Consider the following 21579-nt stretch of genomic DNA (forward strand, 5'->3'; position numbering starts at 1 on the left):
CATTTGGAGAAATACTTCAGATGGTCCACAAACAGGTTTCGGAACCAACTGGTGGAGGAGGGGTTAGCGTTCTATTCAGCCTCTGCCTGCTGATTTACTGATGGGAAACATTTGTGGGAAGAGCAGCAGACCTAGGCCTTTGAATCCAGGAAAGAAGAGAGCGAGCCACACTGCCTGCCACGTTTCCTCCATCGCTCGTGCTTGACCAATGCCAGTGATCAAGCAACCCTCAGGTTTCAGTTCTGAACCTGGCGTTTTCTTATTTCTTCAAAATAAGGGGCTTCTCCCGAACAGGCTGGGCCTGCTGTGTCATCACATTTCTGCTCAACAAGCATTTTTGTTGGCCTTGTAGTTGCCTTCTGGCCTCGAGCCTTTTAGAAAAGAGTGAGTCTTCATTTTCTGCTACATTTGTACAGCACAGGGCGGCCCTGGGGTGGTGCCTTCACAGCAAGTGCCCTTCTGTTCCCTTGTCTTTGTTTTTCTTTATTATTATGTTTTGCTTTCCTTTTTAATGTTATTTGAGAGGAAGAGAGGGAGAGAGAAATCTTCCATCCTCTGATTTACTCCACAAAATCCTGCAACAACTAGGACTGGGCCAGGCTGTAGCCACGAGCTGGGAATGAAGTCCAGGTCTCCTATGTGGATAGCAAGGACCCAGCTACTTGAGCCATCACGTGCCGCCTTCCAGGGTGGCCATTAGTGGGAAGCTGGGACAGGGGGCTGGAGTCAAGTCCCAAACCCAGGCACTCCGATGCGGGAGGCTGGTGTCTTCACGGCTAAGCCAGACAGCTGCCCCCTATTTGTTGTCTGGAATCATGAAAGTCATCTACGTGACCGGGCCATGCTTTGCTTTCTCTAAGTAACTAAAGCTTATGAAGGCAATGCTATCGATGCTACCATCCGAACTGCACAAATAGAGTCTGAGTTGCATTTCTGTGACTTCAGAGTAATGAAACTTATACTTGTTGCTCAATTTGGGACAAGAAAGGTGTAGCTCGTGGGTCAGGGAGGAGCTGTTTCCCCTGGTAGAACAAATCACTGCTGATTAGCTGTCTCCTGATAAAAAGAAAGTTGCTTAAACTACAGGCAGGATCCTTCAGGCAGCAATTTACAATTGGTTGGGAACATGGACTTTGGGCCAGGAGCATTGTGGTTTTGTACATATCTCATTTAACCGTCACTTAACACACTCCCTTATCTGGGTTTTTTGTTGTTGTTGCAGGTGAGGCCCACCAAGTCAGTCATTTGCTAAAGATCTCACGGCTGGCAAGGGGACGACCCAGGGTGTGAACCCAGGTTTGTCTTCTTCAAAGCCGGAGGAGCAACACTCCTGCTGGGGTGCAGGGCCGAGCCATTGAAAGACCTGCAGGGATGCAGGCCAAGGCCACCTTCCATTAGGACCTGGGGAAGGGGGGAGTTCTGCTCCTAGAGAGAGGTCAAGGGCATGCAGCTCCCTGAAGGGTTCCCAGTGCAGTTGCACCAAGGCTGCCCGGCACAAAAGAGGGAGATGTTGGGAGAGGATGGAGGAAGCGACCAGGCAGCACGGCTTACAAGGTGCAAGCCGATGATGGCCTGAAAAACACGGTCCGAGGCCACTGGCAGGCACTGCCCGGCCCTGCGCGCTTCAGCAAGCCACACTTTAAAGAAGCAGCCTTACTGGGAAGACACACTGGCATCCTGCAGGGAACGCATATGGCCGACATCATCTGGGGAGCATGACATGGGTGCGTACTGTGATTACTTAACATTTATTATCCACACGGTGTTAGCTCCACGTGGACCCCCCCAGGACCTGGCTGCTGTTCCCCAGTCGCTTCCGCTAATTTTTAAATTGACTATGTCCTTTTAGCCGTGTTTTCAGAAATTGAGCCACCCCGACGTGAACACTTTCCATTTTGCTATATAATGAGAGCATTTTCGTTCCTTTAATGTTTGCTTTTCCCTTTGATCTACCAATTTCTGTTCAAATTTCACAGTTTTCTGTTGCTTCAGGATTCAAAGAACCGATTGCCCTGCTGGGAGCGTGAAACAGACTTAAAAAATCTGTGTGATACTTCCTCCCAGTGAAATTAATTGAGGTTTAAATGGGGGTGGGAGGAGGCACACACCTTGCACGGCAGTCTGTCTCACACCTGAGTGGTCCCTGGCCCTTAAAGGGTGCAGTCAGACCCTCTGCCAAGTCTCCGGGCTCTTGGGAGGCTCTTCTGCCCGACGTAGTCGGAGAATCTCTTTGACACTGGCTTTGTGTGAGCCCCAGTTAGCACACTCAGGACGTCCGTTTCTTTGAAGGCCACTCTCCGAAGCCCCGTTGCCCCGGCGGGCACAGTCCGTGCCTGGGATACTTAAGTGTAGCTGGAGTGGCTTCCGGGGTGTTTGGGGAGCTGGGCAGGGGTCTTCAGCTCCAGAAAAACAAAGGACAAATCTGGAAGGCAGTGGAAGGCGCGCTGCCCAGCCGCCCTGGCCATTCCTGAGCCCCTCGGCCCAGCCCCGCGTCCAGCGCGATCCCGCCCTCGCCCTCCGGGTCGCCGGGCGCCACCGCCTCCCCCTGCAGCCCCGCCCGGTCGCCTTCAGACCCCGCGAGCAGCGCTGGGCGCGGCAGCCGCGCCCCCGCCGGCCTCTCCAGCACCTCGGGGGCCGCTCCCACCCTCGGCTTCCCTCCCGCCAGCCCCCGAGGCAGGAGCTGTCAAGCCCGCGGCAGCTGAACCAGCCCGCGGCTCCGCTCCTTCCTTTGTGTGCGCGCGAGCCGGGCTGGGGCGGAGGGAGGAGGGGGAGGTCGCGCTGTCGGTGTGTCTCCCGCCGCCGGTGCCCGTGCAGCTCAGAGTACGGCCGCGGAGGCGGGAGCCCAGCCCGAGGGTGAGCGCAGGGCTGGCGGGGCGGCTCGGGGCCGCCGGCGCGCCCAGGTCCCAGCCGCGCGCGGGGTAGCGCCGACGGCCGTGACGCTCGGCCAGAGCCCCGACCCGCGCGCCCGGCCAGCCGACCCCCGTGCGCCCTGCGCTCGCACCTTCCTCTCCCAGGCCCCCCGAGAAAAGCGCGCAAAGGCGCGGAGAGGGACGGAAACCACAAATAAATAGCGGCGGCAGCAGCGCGTCATCTGGTGGAGCAGGAAGTGCAGGCAGAGTCCGGAGGCTCGTGCTTTCTGCGCGTCCCCAGCACTTTGCCATGGGCTGGGGGCCGCGGAGGCTGCGAGCGGCCGACCCAGGACAGCGGCGGCGGCGCCGGCAGCGCGGCTGAGCGAGCAGCGACGCGCGGGGCGCCCGAGATGGCTGCGTCCAGCAACTCCAGCCTGTCCGGCTCCTCGGTGTCCTCCGGTGAGTTCCAGCTCCGCGGGCGCGGCGGCCGTGCCGGGGCGCGCCCCCTGCCCTCGCCCCGCGCCCTGGCACGCCCCGAGCTACCTGTGGCGGGCCGGCGGCGCTCCACGGCGGGGCTGGCGTGCGGGGGGCACACTCGTTCGGCTGCCGGAGGGCCCCTCGGCGCCCACCGCACCTAGGCGCCGACAGCTGACAGAGCCGAGGCGGGCGGCGGTGGCGCCCTCCGTGTGCGGGCGCCGGGGTGCTGGGCTGCGGGCGCAGCAGGCGCGCGGCGAAAGGAGCCTGGCAACCTCGCGCTGGGTGGCGCCGCGGGAGTTGGGGGCCGGCGGGGCGGGGAAGCTTAGGGCGAAGCGGGGCGCCCCCGACCTGTTGGCGGCGCGGCGCCCGCCACCCTGGATACCCAAATCCCAAGGCGAGGGGCGCACACCCTGGCTCCTCGCAGACTTGGTTTTCTTTCTTTGTTTCAGAAATGAGCGCTGTGGAGACGCTCGCTTGAGGCACGGGTGGGAGGTCGCAGCGGGGTGGGCTGGTGTCCTGGTCTTGATGGAAGTGGGTTTGGGGAAGCGAGGTCGAACCCAGCTCCTGACTCGGCACCTTTACATTGTGTGTGTGTGTGTGTGTGTGTGTGTGTGTGTGTGTGTGTGTGTAGAGAGAGAGAGAGAGAGAGACTGACTGACTGACTCTCCTTGGACATTTCCTTAGGATACTCTGTAATTTTACTTTGAAGGCGAACATTTCACCCCTTTGCAGTGTGGCTGAGCAAAGGGAAGGCTTATTTGAGCCTTTCTACAGTTGATCAGCGGATCTAACTGGAGAAAAAATTAGCTAACGACTCTGAAGGAGTAGGAATCAATGGACAGACTCCGATTCCTGAGTATGACAGGTTTCTAATCAGAATGATGCATTAGGCAGGGCTCCCCGCGTCTGTGGTCACTGAGAACTCTAATGGCAAGCCCTGAAGGGCTGGCTGGTGTGTACCAGGCAGTATTGAAGGGGCAGGAAGGTCTTGAGTCCTAATGGAAGTGCTCGATGTGTTAATAACGTATTAAGCCCTGTTGTGGTCTTTTTATTGTTCCCAAATTAAACTCCAAGGCAGGGACGCCTTTTGGGAGGCATTGGCCAGCCAGCCAGGCATAAAAGGAGCCATATCTATAGACACGAAACTGATCAGACCTTACATGTGGGGTGAGTCTGACAGAGGCGCGATTGTGGTGTGGCTCCAGGTGATCATTGGAAAGCCATCTGTTATCTTTCTTTGGCAGGTGTCATTCCAGGGAAATGTCACTTCCTTTCTCCATCGCTGCCAACTAATCACAAACACAGCCTTGTGCGGTTCACAACCTAGTTCAAGTTTTTGCCAGTAGCAGCTAAGGGGGCAGAGCAGTCCTATCTTATTAAGCGCAGCAACAAGTCGACCGCCTGTGGTTTGAATTCTGAGAACTCAGCAAATGCTGCAGCTTATTTTTAGTACCCTCAAACCGCTGCTGCTGCTTCTCAATTCATTTTGGTTGACTAACATTGAACTTAAAACATAGTGATGTTGGCTGACTTGTTAGCGTATGGCTTTCCCGCCCTGAAAACTGCCCACGAGAAAATCAACTGGTGGAGGAGAGATGGCGAAGGGACGGTAGGAGCAGGAGAGAGAGGCACAAGTTGGCCGGCTGACTTACTGGGGCGCTAGTAACGCCGCCGTGCGGGGTGAGTTTTTGGATCCTCATGCAGCTTTACAGAACCAGATTGAAAGCCCTGACTCAGCCCTGGGAAGGATACCTTGCGTAGAAGCAGCAGGGTGCACGCCCTAGCTGATGGTGATGGCTTTCCAGATAGGACAGAGCTGCTAACCACGGTCCTCGCTCCTGCCTTGTGTTCCTCTGGGACAGAAACTGGGGAATTACGTGACGGCTGAAATTCCAAGAGTGGACATGATTGTGTTATTTGGAGCCCGTGAACTTACATTGCCTAATTCACTGATTAATCAGGCACTTTGGAAAAACATGGAATTGTGGTTCTCTGATTTAAGCACCCTTAGCATTGTGTGGATCATGAATAATTCAGAGGAGAGAAGCAATTCACACCTGGGAGGTGTTGGGCAGGCAAGAACAGAGGCTCTTTGTGGTGGCAGCTGGGCTGTCCCTGAGAAATTAGGGCCCTTCGTGCAGTGCATCTATTAATCACCACTTTCAAGGACCTACTGTGTGCCAGGGGTTAACATGTACGCTCCAACTTCAAGGAGGTTACGTGAGGATGTGGTGATTCTGGGTTTCCTTTTTTTTTTTTTTTTTGACAGGCAGAGTGGACAGTGAGAGACACAGAGAGAAAGGTCTTCCTTTTGCCGTTGGTTCACCCTCCAATGGCCGCCGCGGCCGGCGCGCTGTGGCTGGCTCACCGCGCTGATCTGAAGCCAGGAGCCAGGTGCTTCTCCTGGTCTCCCTTGCTGGTGCAGGGCCCAAGCACTTGGGCCATCCTCCACTGCACTCCCGGGCCACAGCAGAGAGCTGGCCTGGAAGAGGGGCAACCGGGACAGAATCCGGTGCCCCGACCGGGACTAGAATCTGGTGTGCTGGTGCCGCAGGTGGAGGATTAGCCCATTGAGCCACGGCGCCGGTCCTGGGTTTCCTTCTAGCTCTGGATTACTGGGATTAGTGTCTGAATTGTGGCTCCACGGCTGACCAAGTGAGTGTCTTGGGATGAGTTATGGACTTCGTGTTGCCTCACTTTGCTCATCTGTAAATGAAGCTAATGCTAACACAGGACCCACTTCACAGAAGAGTTGTGGGGATTAACGAGAGGATGTGTGAAGAGCATTGAGCACAGGGCCCCAGGCTTTTACTAAGTGCTTGGTGCCAATAAACTGAATTCTTTGGAGTAATGGAAAAGAAGGCACTCACTGGCTCAGTTAGGTGCAGAAATAAGCCCAACACCCATAACACCTGTCTCTTCCATCACACGTGAAATGTGATCTTGCCTTTTGGGCTTCGTTAAGCAGCTACTGAGTGTCTTCTGGGTTTCAGGTGTAGTCCTGAGTGCTTGGAGCAGAGAGGCCAATCAAGAGCCTTTCCCTTAGCCAGTAGCAGCTGAAGCGGACAAGCAGGTGGCAATGTATCTTCTAGTCTGATCGCATGAGCTCTGTGCAGGGGAAGGGGGTCAAGGCCTCAGTGGGGGGATCTGTGGCGGTGACATGATTCGGCCTCAAAGGATGAGCAGGAATTTTCCAGAAAGCAGCAAGAGCTTAGGTAAAAACGGGGTGATGGGGAAGCTTCTGGCCTTGTTGTGACTTTGCTGATGAGGCTGTTGATCCTGTCCCTGGGTGGTTGCCCCTTCCTGGACCGCTATGTCTAGAGGCCCAAGGACAGCATCATGCATGTCTGTTGAGGAAGCCAGTGGATGCACTGGGGCACTGAGCGCTCCTGAAGGAACCATGGGTCTGTAGCATCCGCATCCAGAGTGGGGGGCTCCACATGGGCTCATGCTCCCCTTGAGGAATAGCAGTGGGCGGTTCAGATCCAGTTGTGTTTGTGCAGAGTCAAGATCTAATAATTTACTCAGTGTTAGGCTCCAAGTTATCTGATTTTCCTGAGAATAGGTTCTCACTTGCTGTTGTTTAACTACATCACCCAAGTGTGTCATTTATTCTGCGCTACCAACTGAGACATAACAAATGAGATAATCAGGTTAAAATTAATTTAAAAATACATTTTCTGAGAAGGCTTTAGAAATTTTTTTCTGGAATGTTCAATTATGAGCAAAATAAATTGCTTTGCCGTAGTTTTAATGATAACTGCTGGTAATTAAATTTCAAGCACCTAGATTGGCAGGAAGGTTTGATTACCTTTGTTTTAAATTGCAAAAAAAAAAAAAAAAAACTTTATCCTTAAGCTTTTAATCTAGTCTGTGGTACTTGATTATATTCTGAAATAAACAATGGTTGATTTGCAAAACAGTTTTCTTAATCATGGGTTACATTTGCTTTTATAATTGAAATAAGATTTTTTTGCGTATTAGTAATTGATTGCCAAATGGATAATTTCAGAGTCAAGAAAAAACTAAGCAAAGTAATACATTAGCTATGAGATGTTTTCTAGTAACTGTACAGGGTATAAAATTAAATATTAAAGGGGAGCCCCCCAAACACACCAGGGTAAGAAGTTAAGATTTTGAAAATAAAATATAAGTATATTGCACCATAAAAATGAAGTCAACATAGACTTTTAAATTAAAATGCAAATGGAAAAAGGTAAACATCAGTATCGTATGTGCAGTCATCAAAAGCTTAATTGGGAAAAGAACATTCCTCTGTGGATTGAGATGTTTATTTCTCTGGATTCTCTACAGCAGTAATGGACCCAGGTAAATGGCAATATTTTCTGTTGTCACCTTGGTGTTCACCCTAGGAATGATAAGTAGGATTTTCTGTACTGATTGATTAATAGAGTCATGACCAGGATATATGCAAGTCCTCTATGTTCTTAAATGCAGAAGGTAAACTTGAACAAGGGTAATCCCAGCAAGACTTGAGAATGTACAGTTAGGAGCTCTGTGAACCCAATACTACAAGCCAGGGTGCCATGACTGCAACAGACATTCTTCTTTTGGACCTTTGAGTTCTTTTTTGACAGGCAGAGTGGTCAGTGAGAGAGAGACAGAGAGAAAGGTCTTCCTTTTGCCGTTGGTTCACCCTCCAATGGCCGCTGCGGCCGGCGCATCGCGCTGATCTGAAGCCAGAAGCCAGGTGCTTCTTCTGGTCTCCCATGCGGGTACAGGGCCCAAGCACTTGGGCCATCCTCCACTGTATTCCCTGGCCACAGCAGAGAGCTGGCCTGGAAGAGGGGCAACCGGGACAGAATCCGGTGCCCCGACCAGGACTAGAACCCAGTGTGCTGGCGCCGCTAGGCGGAGGATTAGCCTAGTGAGCCGCGGCGCCGGCCTGACCTTTGAGTTCTTTAGACAGTTTCTTCTGGAATATTCCATCATGTGTAGAAGAAATTTCTTTGCCTTTGGTTTAATGGTAACTGCTGTTAATTAAATTTCACAGTCACCTAGATTGGCAGGAGGGTTGGATTGACTTTTTTTTTATCTTGAATCGGATGCACAAAAAATGTGATGGATAAACTTGCAAATAAAAAAATCACAAAGCTGCAAGTAGCTCTTGAGAGAAGTCAATCACTCAGGGTGCTGTGCTTGCTGCTTCTCTGGTCTTTCTGCCAGTTGGATTGCACTGTCCATGGGCAGTGACTCAGGGGAGCCATGCAGTAGTCTCAGTGGTAAGGGGTTTTTCATAAGCAGCTGTGTGTGTATGGGGGGGTGGGGGTGGACGCAGGCCCCCTGGTTTGTGTGCATTTGCCAAAATGCCAATTTCCTCCCATGAACTGTATTGGATGACTCTGTTGTTTGTTCAACTTAAAAATTGTTTATTTGAGAGAAAGAACTCCCATCGGCTGGTGAGAATGCCCACAATGGCTGGGGCTGTGCCAGCCTGGAGCCAGGAGCCAGGAACCCATTCCAGGTCTCCCACGCATGAGGCAGGAACCCAACTATTTGAGCCATCACCACTACCTCCCAGGGTGTGCATTGGCAGGAAGCTGGAGCCAGGAGCTGGAACTAGGACTCGAACCCAGGCACTATGATATGGGATGCAGGCGTCTTGACTTGCATCTTAGCTGATAGGCCAGACACCTGCCCTGTATAGCTTTTGAGAGATGAGGACATCAGGTGTTTTCCAAGGCCAGCCTGTGTGGGGATTAACTGGACAGTGTGTTCTCTGAGCTGCCACCTGGGGCCGAGTGTTGGCCTTGCTGAGGGCCATCTGCTGCTCGGCGGGGTACCTGGTTTGTGCACAATGGTGGCAGTAACCCAACACTGGTTTGGAAAACCTATAGGTTAGCAGCATCACTTTGGGGTATGTTTTGTAAAAGCGTTTTCTGCTAGAAGAGCAAGATTACTGCAAAAACAGATGCAGGAAAAGAGAAATGGACCTAGTGCTAAACAGACATATGGTTAATAGCATCCACTGATCACTCGCCAATGCTTTATCTTTTATGAATGCATGAGGGGATCTTAAAATGTCCATGGAATGTGGAATTCAGAGATAAATTTTGATGCAATTTTTTTTTGAAATCACATGAAGGTTTTGAAAAAGTTTTAAGAAAATGCATGGATTTCAAAAATTTCTTTTAGGATTTACTTATTTGAAAGGAAGAGTTACAGAGAAAGAGGGGAAGATAGAGATTCCATACACAGGTTTACTCCCCAAAAGTCATAATGGCCAGGGCTGGTCCAGGCCAAAGCCAGGGGCCAGGAGCTTCTTCCAGGTCCCCAACACGGCTGCAAGGGCCCAAGGACTTGGGCTGTCTTATGCTTTCCCAGATGCCTTAGCAGGGAGCTGGATCGGAAGTGGACCAGCTGGGATTTGAACTGGTGCCCAAATGGGATTCCACCATTGCAGGTGGCAGCCTGATGTGTTAAGCCCCAGAAAAAAAATTTTTTTGACCCACAATAAGCTTAGCTTTTAATTCCATTTTATATTAACTTTTTGAACTTGTGTGCATGTTTCAGGCTTTTGAAATATTTTAATTTTCAGAACAAGTGGATTCTCCTTTCCTATTCCTCCTTTCTTAGCTCTCTTCTTCCCTCCCTCCTTCCCTCCCTCCCTCCCTTCCCTTTTTCTCTTCTCGTCTATTATGTCCGTTGGATTTCCACTTGGAGATGCTGTCCTAACACCTTTGTTTGGGTTACATTCTCTGGGTACCTTCCTGCTTCTCCTTCTGCTTGGCCCTTGGGAAAGGAGGCTGCTAGCCCATTTCTCACGTGGCCCCTGCCCAAAGGCTCAAAGTGGACCCGGTGACTCTGGTGTGGGCTGCTTGGTATCACAGCACACACTGATGTGTCTCAAAGCTGCTGACAAACATGGAAGCTTACTCACGTTCTGCATGGCTCGAGGAAATCCCAGTTAGGGAAGTGCTGGGCTGCACTGGGAGTTGGCTCTGCAGGGACCCACGTGAGTGTCCCTTGGCATGTGAGGCCCCAGGCTTGGGATGTGTACACTGCCAAGTGGCAAGGAAACTTTCTGCCCTGCAGCCAGTTAGAGCCGTCCGCCAGCTGTTTGTGCAGGTGACCTTTCTCCTCACTTGGAATTAATTGTCTATCTGTGGGATCTGATTTTTGAATGTAGTCTGTACAATACGGCCTAATTACTGCATTGTTTTGCTTCAAGAGGTTGCCAGTCCTGTTACCCAGCCTCAGCCTATCTGCAATATACTATCAGCAGTGTAAAATACTACTTTAAATCAACCAATCTCTCGGCTCCCACAGACATCTCCTAATGAATACGAGATGGACTGAGGAGGTTTAGAATCAGAAGGGACCTGGGATATTGTTGAGCGGCTTTCAACCTCGTGTGAGAAAATCAGAGCCCAGGACCTCGGGAGCTGCCCTGCGGTGGTGGAGCCAGGGCCGGGACTGCCATCTAGGGCCCACAGACCCATACTGTGAACTCTCCCTCCTCCTTACTGTCTCACCTTACGAGTAGCATCATCCTTAGAGAATTTCCTTGCAGACCTTCTGCTGCCTGGCTGTTCTATTTAATTATTGAATACCTTTTTTAAAAAAAAGGAAGTCCTAAAGTGCTTTGTATTTTAAATGGGCCTCAGAGCTCAAGGCTGTTGTGCTGTGGAGGCACAAAGACACAAGTGAGCTAGGCCTGCCTTAACTCTATGTAGGTCTGCTGTCTAAAGCAGTAACCACTAGCCATATATGTCTATTTCACCTTAAGTTAGAAAGCATTCAGTTCCTCACTTGTACTAGACACGTTTCAAGTGCTCAGTAGCACAAGTGGCTGGCTGCCACTTTATTGGATTACCCAGATATAGAACAGTTGGAATCATTCTGCCGAAAATTTTACTGGTAGTTCTGAGACAGGGCTCTATTTAATGTAATTTAACAAGCTAAAGTTAGAACATTTGTTCTCTCTACTTCTACTCCTTAGGTTCCATTGCTAATTTTGCAAGCTGACTTTTTAAAAGATATTTATTTGAAAGAGTTAAACAGAGAGGAGGAGAGGCAGAGAGAGGTCTTCCATCTGCTGGCTCACTCCCCAATTGGCTGCAATGGCCAGAGCTGTGCTGATCTGAAGCCAGGAGCCTTTTCCAGTCTCCCACGCGGATGCAGGGGTCCAAGGACTTGGGCCATCTTCTGCTTTCCCAGGCTGTAGCAGAGAGCTGGATTGGAAGTGGAGTGACTGGGACTCGAATCGGGGCCCATGTGGGATGCTGGCACTGCAGGCCACAGCTTTACCTACGCCACAGCGCTGGCCTCAGTCAACTGACTTTTAAAAAGTTTCTTTGTAACTTTGAGGGAAACTGGAATGACAGATGGGTGATGATGTTGGGGAGAGTGATGAAAATGTTTGTAAAACTCCTCTAGTCCAGACGCTTGATTCAACTTTCCAAAAAAAGGCCTGCTTTTTCCCTAATAGTAACTCAGTTTCTTTCTGAAATGAGTTCTCCTTGGGTTGTAACTTTACTCTCCACCAGGAAGAAATGTTCAGGTCCAGAAACACTTTGGATCTCTCCATTCTCTTCCAAAACATCATAAAGCAAGTAGAAAGATTGTGACTATGTGAACTGAACTGGCTAGTGGCATATCCAAGCCATGCTATTTTTTTCCCCTTTCATTTATTTTTGCCAAAGAAACTTTATTTAATGAGTACAAATTCATAAGTATAACTTTAGGAATACAGTGACTCTTCACACTATACCTGCCTTCCCACTCCTACCCCCACTCCCACTTCACCCCTCCTCCCCCTCCCATTCCCAGTCCCATTCTCCATTAAGATTCATTTTCAGATAACTTTGTACACAGAAGATCAACTCTATACTAAGATTTTATCAATTTGCACACACAAACCCACACGTTTTGCAGTAAATTCTCATTTATTGAGGACAAAGTCTTGCATGGGAAGTAAGTACACAGTAAAACACATTAATTTTTTTTAAGACATACTAATTTAACAATTAACTCTTACGTATGACATCAGTGATCACCCAGGGCTCTTGATGTAAGCTGCCAAGAATATGGAAGCCTTTTGAATCCAGCAGTATTTAGACAAGGCCAGAAGCAAAGTGGAAGCTCTCTCCTCCCTTCAGAGAAAAATACCTCCTCCTTTGCTCAAGCTATGTTATTGAAGAGAGACATTCTACCAACCAAGCTATCAGCAAACAGTTCATCTGGAAGTATTTCACTTCTAACAAAAGACTCACATTCATAGAAGAACAAATGCATTGGTTCGTAGAAAATAAAATTGGCTTTTGGAATTTTCAGCACATTCAATTGGGGGGGGAGGGCGGGAATGCATGCAAATAAGGAGTAGGCACATGGCAGTTCTTAAGAGAAGGAAGCCGTTCTCCTTGAACCTCTGCCATCATCTTCAGGCTCAGCAGAAGTGGAAGGTGGGAAGCATTTTTAGAGCGTGAAACTACTGTCAAGGACGCGGTGGTTGTTGAGGCTCCTGGGGTCTGCAAGTAGAATAAGCACAAGGCTGCATGCGTGGCTCAGTCTTTACTGGACCTGAGGTCGTAGACTGGAGGCAGCAGGAATCGCAGAATCCCTGGGAGATTGTTGTATGCAGTTCTCCATCGGAGGCCTAGTTCTTGGATTTCATCATGCCCAGCATCTCCCTTTGCAGTTTCAGTGTTGGCTAAGTGTTGTCCTTTTTAAGGAAGTGAAACCTAGCACTCCCTATTGGTGCATCCAGTACCACACTAGCAATTTACAGTGGTTTTGGTAAATGTTTCTGTTTCCAAGGAATCAACCCAAGAGACCACATTAGGGCAACAGGGTTGTAGGAAGCACGGATATGGCTTTAGGGGTAAACTTGCTGCCGCATGTCTCAGATACAGCATAGGAGCTGCAACATTGACTTATGTGGGCTTGATTCTCAAGTCAACACTGTCCAGTGCGACGGCCACATGTGGCTGCTGAGCCCTGAAACACAGCTACTCAGAGTAGCAGTCACACTGTAGTTTAAAGACTTAGCATGGTCGGTGCCGCAGCTCACTAGGCAAATCCTCCGCCTGTGGCGCTGGCATCCCGGGTTCTAGTCCCAGTTGGGGCGCTGGTTCTGTCCCTGCTGCTATTCTCCCAATGCAATTCTCCGCAATGGCCCGGGAAGGCGGTGGAGGATGGCCCAGGTCCTTGGGCCCTGCACCCGCATGGGAGACCAGGAGGAGGCACTTGGATCCTGGCTTCCGATCGGCGCAGCGCGCCGGCCATAGCAGCCACTTAGGGGGTGAACCAGCGGGAAAAGGAAGACCCTGTCTACCTCTGCCTGTCCCTCACCCCCCCCCCCCAAAAAAAGTCTTAGCACAAGACAATATGTAAACTCACTCATGAACAACTTAAAAAATACTAAGTATATGTTGCAATGATAACATTTTGGCTCTACTAGGTTAAATGGAATATATTTTTAAGATTTATTTTAGATGTTTTAAAATGTTTAATGTAGCTGGTAGAAGGTTTAAAACTAGGCATGCAGCTTTCATTGTACTTGCATTGGGCAGCACTGGTCTGGACAAGTCCAGTGAGAATGGCCTGGCCTTTATCACAGGATCTGCTGTGTGTAACCTGCTGATTCACTGCCCAGGGGCTCCCATGGGTGTTGCCCTGTCCACTTTTCAAGCCAGAAGCTTCCCCACCATCCACTGATGCCATTGAGCCCCGTTTCTCAGGTCCCTTTTTTCATTCTAGTCCCAAACATGGACAGATGTCCCTCATTGCTCTAAGTCTGCACAGTGATACTGAAATGAAGTCGCGTTCTTAGGAACAGTTAGGAACTTTAGGCGGATGCTTGTTTATGCAGGTTTTTGTCTTGTTTTGATTTTGCTTTGCTATACTTCTAGACTTCACATATTCACTTGTTACATTGATGTCCACACCTCCTTCCACAGGAAGCCTGAAAGGCTAGGAAGTTGGAAAATGTTGAGAAAATAAGGAACACATTTTTTCCTCTGAGTGTAGGAAACTTGCCTGGTGGCCTTGGTGCTGAGGTGCCCTGCCCTGAATGTGCGTGTCTGTGCCCACATGCATGCATGCATGTGGGAATATGTCTGTATGGGTGTTTATACATGTCTGTGTGTTTGCATGGATATGAATGTGCACAGAGGAAGCGGAAGTGGATTAGTTCAAACAAGTTATTTCCAACCTAATTTATATTGTATATAAACTAATATTAAGGGAAATGAAAAGTCAGCCTTAGCATTACTTTTAGTAATGAAAAAATTCCCTTGGGATTATGCTAATGATCTGTTGATATTAATACACATAATTTGGCTGCCTAATACTGATTTAAGTTGCTCATTCAAATTCACTTTATTAGAGAAAAATTAGCCATTTTGTTTTACTGTGCTTGTCCCCATAGACATTAAGAATGTTAAACCATGTTTATTAGGTAAATAATACTATTTTGCTGACTTTCATATGCAAAGAGAGCCTTATTATGTTTCCTTCAGAATTTGCCCTTTGAATTGTTAGTGTTTGGTTGGAGGCCAGTTAGTTCAAGCCAGATATCCTCTCTCCTGTCTGCCTGCTGATCCATGTCTGGAGTTGAAGGTACTTTCAGTGACCAGGCACAAATTTTCCTTGTGTGTGATATTAATATGTCCTAAGGCTGAGCTTTGGTTATATGAGAGTTCTGTACTGGTTTTATACAGCCAAACTAGCCCATACGCCTTTTTTCTTTTGTTAAAAATTTATTTCAAAGGCAGAGTTGGGAGAAAGAGGGAGATTTTTCCATCCACTGGTTCACTCTCCAAATGGCTGCAAAGACCAAGGCTGGGCCAGGCTGAAGTTGGAAACCAGGAACTCCATCCGGGTCTCCCACAGGGGTGTGCAGCAGCTGAAGCACTTGGGCCATCCTCTGCTGCCTTCCCAGGCACATTAGCAGGGAGCTAGATTGGCAGTGGAGCAGTCGGGAACTTGAACCATCGCTCATGGGATGCCTGCGTTGCAAGTGGTGGCTTAACTTGCTGCGTCACCATGCAGTCACCTGTGCCTTTTGTCTAAACACGAAATCTTCCGTACAGGAGGAAGCAACTGACTGTGCTTTGAAGCTTTCCTGAAATAATTAACATCAGAGGAAGATTAGGGATGGAACTGCAGCAGCTCCTAGGCCATTCCAGATGGAAGCTGTGATTTTGAGTTAGTGCCGTTTGTCAGAACACAGTAATTGCCACAGTACTCACTTGGTTCTATGTTCTAACTCTAGTAGTAACAAGAGGGGTATTTTGTAAAACTGCCAGCGAGCTTTTAGGGAAGAGATGGCCTGCGGCCGTGTGGTTTTTCCTGGGTTGCTGAGTGTAAATCTGTCTTTAGCCAGCCGCAGTTGTAGCTGGTGTTGCTTCTTGTAGTCCTGAGTCCCTTCTACTGTCTACCCATAGAGAGCGTTGGTATTTCCTTCTGTTACTCTAAGCCTCATTTTCTGAAACTCGTTTCTCTCTTCCATTCTTGAGTTTGTAGACAAATGTGGGTTCACTAGAACCATGGACTTGAGTGTGATGTTGTGTGGCCAGCACGAGGCAGTTGGGGATCTGGTCTTAGCACTAGCACCGAACACCTCTGCTGACCTGGACCTCACTGCGTATCCACTTTCTCTTTCATAAAATGGGCTAACAATATTAGTGCAAACCAAGTGTGTGAATGTGAAAGGAACCTGACATTTTGAAACGTAAAACTTGTGGTCTTGTGAAGTTCCCATTCCAATAAGATGTTTCCTAGGCTCCTTGCCAAGGTGACTGGTGGCTTGGAGCTCAGGATTTTTCTAAGATGTGCAAAATTGCCCCTTGCTACATTGCTGTGCTCTTCCTTGACAGGTGCCCTACCCCTTGAAGCATAACCAAGTCAGTTAAGAATCCTCCACTCTGTGTGCATCCCACATTCCTGATGACATTTTAAATTAACTTGGGGGGTCCCTAAGGGACACCACTGTTGATACTTTCCCTTCCAGAGGAGTGGCTCTTTTTTAAATCAAATTTTGTATTATAGTCCATACAGGTGCTTCTTCACTTACAAAGGGGTTATGGTGCTGATAAATCTGTTGGAAATTGAAAATATTGGAAGTTGAACATACACATAACACCCCTAACCCGGCAAACATGCTAGCTCAGCACACAGCTCGCTGTGGGGCCTCCAAGGCTTCGTCTCACAGCAGCTCGGCTGACTTGAATCAGTGCTCACAGCCCCTGTCCAGCAGCAAGCGAGGATCAGGCTGTCCAGTGCCAGCCAGGAAGAGATCCAGGTCCCAGACTCCACATAGGGGCTCCACTGAATACATTTCTGTTTTGCACCATTGTAGTAAGAAAATTGTTAAGTTGAGCTATCAGTCAGAGACCATGCATGTATGTGAACGATATCTACAGTAGACAGGTGAGTTGTGAAGCCACAGCCCCGTTTAGGAACAATAGTGTCCTGTGTCTTCCTCTGGACTCCTCTTTCCTTACCCATTTCCCTCCTGCCCAAGCTTTCTATTCACTCCCTTTTTCAAATTTTATCAAATTTATCACTTATTTGAGAGACAAATGGGGAGGGGAGAGAATATGCTGGGAGCCAGAAACTCAATCCATGTCTCCCATGAGGGTGGCAGGAGCCCAACCATGAAGCCATCACTGCTCCCTTCCAGGGACTGCTTAACGCATGCAGGGAGCTGGAGCCAAGGGTCAGAGCTGGGTATCAGTGTCTGAGGGGGCTCTGAACCCAGGCACTCTGCTGTTGGACACAGGCCTCTTAGCCACTAGGAGAAACACCTGCCCTCAGGGTACTTATTGTTTGGTGCCGACTCCCCTGTGCTTAGTACAGTGTCTGACATGCAGTAGGCACTCAATAACTGGATGCTGAGTGAGTGCATATGCCTTGGTGCCAAGCACTTGCTCACAGGGAGCCACCAAGCCCCTCTGTCAAGACCCCAATGCTGGTTCCTAGGAGCCAGTGCCTTCAATGGCTTTCAGAAAATTTGTCTGTAAACTGATAATATGAAATCTTTGCACTTAGTTGCAACAAGGGAATCTCAACAAAATAGCATGGACCTGTCTTAATTAGGACTTCATAATTTGATTTGCAGCTCATGGACACATTTCAGGTGTGAATAGTAAGTAGTTCTGTGCTGTGATGGGGTGAACCTGGGAAAGCTTGGGCTAGGTGAAAAGCCAGTCACGAGACACCATGTGCTGTGTGATTCTACCTGCATCAGATGTGCAGGACAGGCGTTGTTCCCTGGGGCTGGGAGGATTGGTGGTTTGGAGAGAGAAATTGGGGAGTGGCTATGGGTTTCTTTTTAGGGTAATAAAATCTTTCTAAATTTGCTTGTTACAATGGTTGCACGGATCTGTGAATATATTCAAAGTCATTGGGTTGTACAGTTTTAAACAGGTGAATTGTAGATATGTGGAGTGGAGTCTGTCTCAATAAAACCATTATTTTTAAAAGGCCACCAAAGTGCATACAGTAGGAATGAGAAGGTGAGATGGTTGCAAGGTGAGCCAGTGGAAAGACTGTAGGTTGTTTTTCCTGGGCAGAGCATTTGTTGTTGGAGAGGAGACGTTACTGTCCAGTCACTGATATGTTGTGCAGCATGTGGGTGAGCTCTTTCCCCTACATTTGCATTTCCACGTTCATCTTTTCCACCTCCCAACCCCTGACCTGCTCAGATGGCTCCGTAGAGACTGCCCTCTGTGGCTGGTTGGCGGGGGTCAGCTCGGCCCCCACTGGGCAAGCGCCGCCGCCTCATGTCTGCCTGGCAGCGGGTCTCCCGTGCTGATGCTGGACAGAGCTGTGAGTGCATTCTTCCCGACTCGTTAATTAGAGTTTGATCCAGCTTTGCAAGCCCTGGGCTGAGCTCTTAGGCCCTCATGGTAGAACCTGAGCCGCCCAGGAGCCAAGTTCCCCCGCTGTGTGCCTGGCACTTCTGACGGTTACCAGCACAGGGGTGCTTGTGCAGGCGCTTCCAAGGATATCATCTGCCAGCTCTTTTGTTGTTTCCCATCAAAGGGCCGACACCCTTTGATCACACGGGATCACAGAAGGGGACGATAAACACTTTGTTCGACTAAAATGCTGCACAGGTGTAGCTGTCTCAGATGTCCTCCCGGTGTTTACTTTTACTCTAAGCAAGTAAAGAAAAATGCATTTGATCAGATGAGCTCTAAAATATGAGTTATTACCAGTGGGGACATTCCTAGAACTGCATACATTCTGTAATGAAGCCAGGCGGTAAGCACTTTTTAGAATGCTGGTTTTGAGTGCCAGGTTACGGCCAGGTATTCCGTCCCCTCCAAGTGTAGACTCCTCTAGTGACACAGAGCTACCGTCGGAGGGCTTGCTGGCTGTGGCGTGGAGCTCATGGAGGAAAAGCTGTTGTCTGGAGACAGAGTCCCTGGGTGGCCGCTTTTCTCGGGCAAGCTTCAATCTTGAGTGGCTGGTTTGAGTTTGGGGACATTTTTGTTCATGGCTTTTTGTCCCTTTTTGCCAGCATGGGACTCCTGAGATCCGCACCCCTACAAAATACCGACAAATAGCAGTACTTGGGGGCCTGGGGGCGAAGCAGGTGCTGACACCTCTTCCCTGATAGCTTGTGTTTTCCTGGCACTCGGAGGAGCAGAGCGCGGCTACAGTGGGTCTCTTGTTCTGTTGTCCTTCCTTCGGTGAGCCCTGGTGCTTTGGGTCCCCTGTGGCAACGGTGCACAGGGGGCAGGTATTGCGCATGGTGCTGGCCTCTGCACCTTACTTCAGATGCAACTTTACACCTTGGTCTTCCTACTTTCTGATGCTATGGGCTACACTTTGTCTGATATAAGACTCGTTGTTCCTGGGACCAACTGCTCAGCAAGCTTTTCTCATGCTAACGCCAGTGTGTATAACACATTCACACCTCCCTACTTCCTGGCCAGAACATTCTAGGGTACCCCTGTTGTAAGGGTTAGCATGCTTCAGCTACAAACAAAACCCCAAAAAGAAGTGCTGGGGTGGTGGGGCTCCACTCACTGTGGCATCCGGCTCTGTCTGCTGCTCTCTGTCTCAGGGCTCTGGCTTCTTGGGGGATGGGCTTTGTCCTCAGTGTTGTCTTCTACGATGTCAAGGTTACAACAGTAGTCTCTGGCATGAGATCTAGGAACAGAAAAGGAATAACCTCTTCCTCCTGCTCTGTGGAATACAAGAAAACCTATCGGAGAAGCACCTCTTCCTGGAGCAAACGCACCCTTGCCTCATTGGCTATAGGTTTTGTCACATGGTTAGATGCGAGTCAAGATTCCCATGGTGCACTTAGTCTGGTCATGACCGTTTCCTGGAATGGGGTTGGAGCAGCCTCCTGAAACGGTAGGGGCACCAGAAGGGAAGGAGGTTCTGTTAGGAGGAAGGAAGGGGATGTGCGCATACTCAGAGCATGGCTATCTTCAGTCCTTGGAACCTCCAGGTCCACCACAGAGACGCTGAGAGTTGTCAAGACACTCGGCTTCTCGTGGTCATTGGGTTTACGTCTTGTTTGAGGACTGATGAGTGCAACCAATTCCTTTGTCACAGCATCACTCCCTGCCAAGCTTTTCTCCTTTCCAACCACATTAAGGTGCTGACAGCTTCTACTGGATGCATTGTTTCCATGTGCTGGTGCGGAAGGGTTTGAAGCACTGTGTGTCATTGTTATGGAAAAATATGGATCTGTTAATTCAGATGTGGAGGGATTCTTTAGCTCTAATGAGAAGTAAGATGGCGATGAGGGAAGGTTTTGATTCTCAACAGATTTTCACATCCCTGGGCCTGATCTTAGTAGGAATTGTATTATAAGGAAGTCAGGAAGAAATAGCAGATGACTCAACCACTCCTGGTTGCTATGGCAAGGAATTTTTAAGGCTTTGATTTATGAGAAAGAGAGATCATTAGCAGCTCCTTGTTTTAAAACAGATTCCTGCAAATTATCAAGGCTCAAGTGGAATGGGTGATTGGGAAAAGAATCTCAGGTTATTTCCAAAGAGCAGAGGACAGGCCGAAGACACTGAGAGAGTAGGCTCCTGGTGTTCATTTTTAGGGCAGGCCAGAGTGTGTCAAGATCACTGGAGAACGAACTAAAGGATCATGTCTGTGTCAGCTCTCTCTCAGCATTTGCTTTTCCCATGGCCTGGGGCAAATTGTGTTACCATTTTATACCTTTGATGCTCATCTGTAGAATTATTAGGTTGGACCAGATCATCCTGAGGGTCTTGAAAGTTTTATGATACTCTGACTCTGCCTGTTTCCTCTTGCAGATTTATAGTGTTTTCCCCAGGAGAGCAGCGCTCTCTCCACCCACATAGACACATACTTCCAATAGTAATTATTGGTGGCTCCCTTTGTGCCAGGCACCCAGGCTGCAAGGCAAGACTGCTGACTTTCCCTTACTGCTGCCCTCACCTTTCAGTGCGCTCCCAAAGCAGCTCAGGGATACTGCACATGTGTTCCAGGGAAGCAGCGGACAAGCCTTTTGGGCTGTGACCTACTCTTAGAAGTTGGTTTTATTATTTTTATAAAATTAATTCATTTGTATTTGATTTAAAAGGGCAGGTTGGGGAGAGAGATCGATTGACCCATCTTCTACCACCTGGCTCACTCCCCAGGACTGGGCCACGCGGAAGCCAGGAGCTCCATCCAGGTCTCCCACATGGGTGGCAGGGACCCAAGTACTTGAGCCATCACCTGTGCCTCCTAGCATGTGCATTAGCAGGAAGCTGGATCAGATGTGGAGTAGCTGGGACTTGAACCAGGATGCAAGTATCCCAAGTGGCACCCAACACCCACTCACACCCCAGCATACACTCCTTGACAGACACACATGATTCATTTGATATATATTTATTGAGTATCGTGCTATAGGTTTGAAAGATACTACTGCAGTGAACAGACAAACATTCTGGACCGTATGGAGTTTTGAAATAACAGATAGCAAAAATTATTATATGTAATTTATATGTATAAATGTGGATCTTTTAATATGCTAATGTATAATTTGTAACTGACACAGTATGTGAGAAGGTGATAGCTCCATGGGGAAGAATAAGTCAGGAGAGGAGGTGGGAAATGCTGGAGGTAGGGAGTCTGCATTTTGACTGGTAGGCAGGGAAGGCTTTCCTGAAGAGAGGACATTGGATGGTGCAGGAGGCAGTGGTGCAGGTGTCTGGAGAAGAAGCGTTCCTGGCCAAGGGAACAGCGGTGGTGAAGCCCTGGGGTGGACCTGTGCCTGCTGAGGTCTGGAAACAGAAAC

At 49.2% G+C, this 21579-nt stretch overlaps 1 protein-coding gene across 3 annotated transcripts in view; it reads left to right on the top strand.

Moving 5' to 3' along the window:
* Positions 1-250: 250 nt before the first annotated feature.
* Positions 251-21579, top strand: part of CHN2 (chimerin 2) — a 286463-nt gene continuing 265134 nt past the window's right edge. Inside the window, exons 1-2 of one of the 3 annotated variants that reach the window (XM_089316070.1) lie at positions 251-384; positions 1223-1724. In XM_089316070.1, the coding sequence (XP_089172196.1) occupies positions 1721-1724 (4 nt within the window). In that variant the 5' untranslated portion in view covers positions 251-384; positions 1223-1720. Of the gene's footprint in view, positions 385-1222; positions 1725-2574; positions 3309-5579; positions 6542-21579 lie in introns of those variants that run through there. The other 2 variants (XM_070059690.2, XM_089316069.1) reach the window with 2 other exon arrangements.

The sequence above is a fragment of the Oryctolagus cuniculus genome, chromosome 16, assembly GCF_051225735.1.
Source record: "Oryctolagus cuniculus isolate XC-2025 breed Fujian yellow rabbit chromosome 16, ASM5122573v1, whole genome shotgun sequence".
In the NCBI taxonomy this organism is placed as follows: Eukaryota; Metazoa; Chordata; class Mammalia; order Lagomorpha; family Leporidae; genus Oryctolagus; species Oryctolagus cuniculus.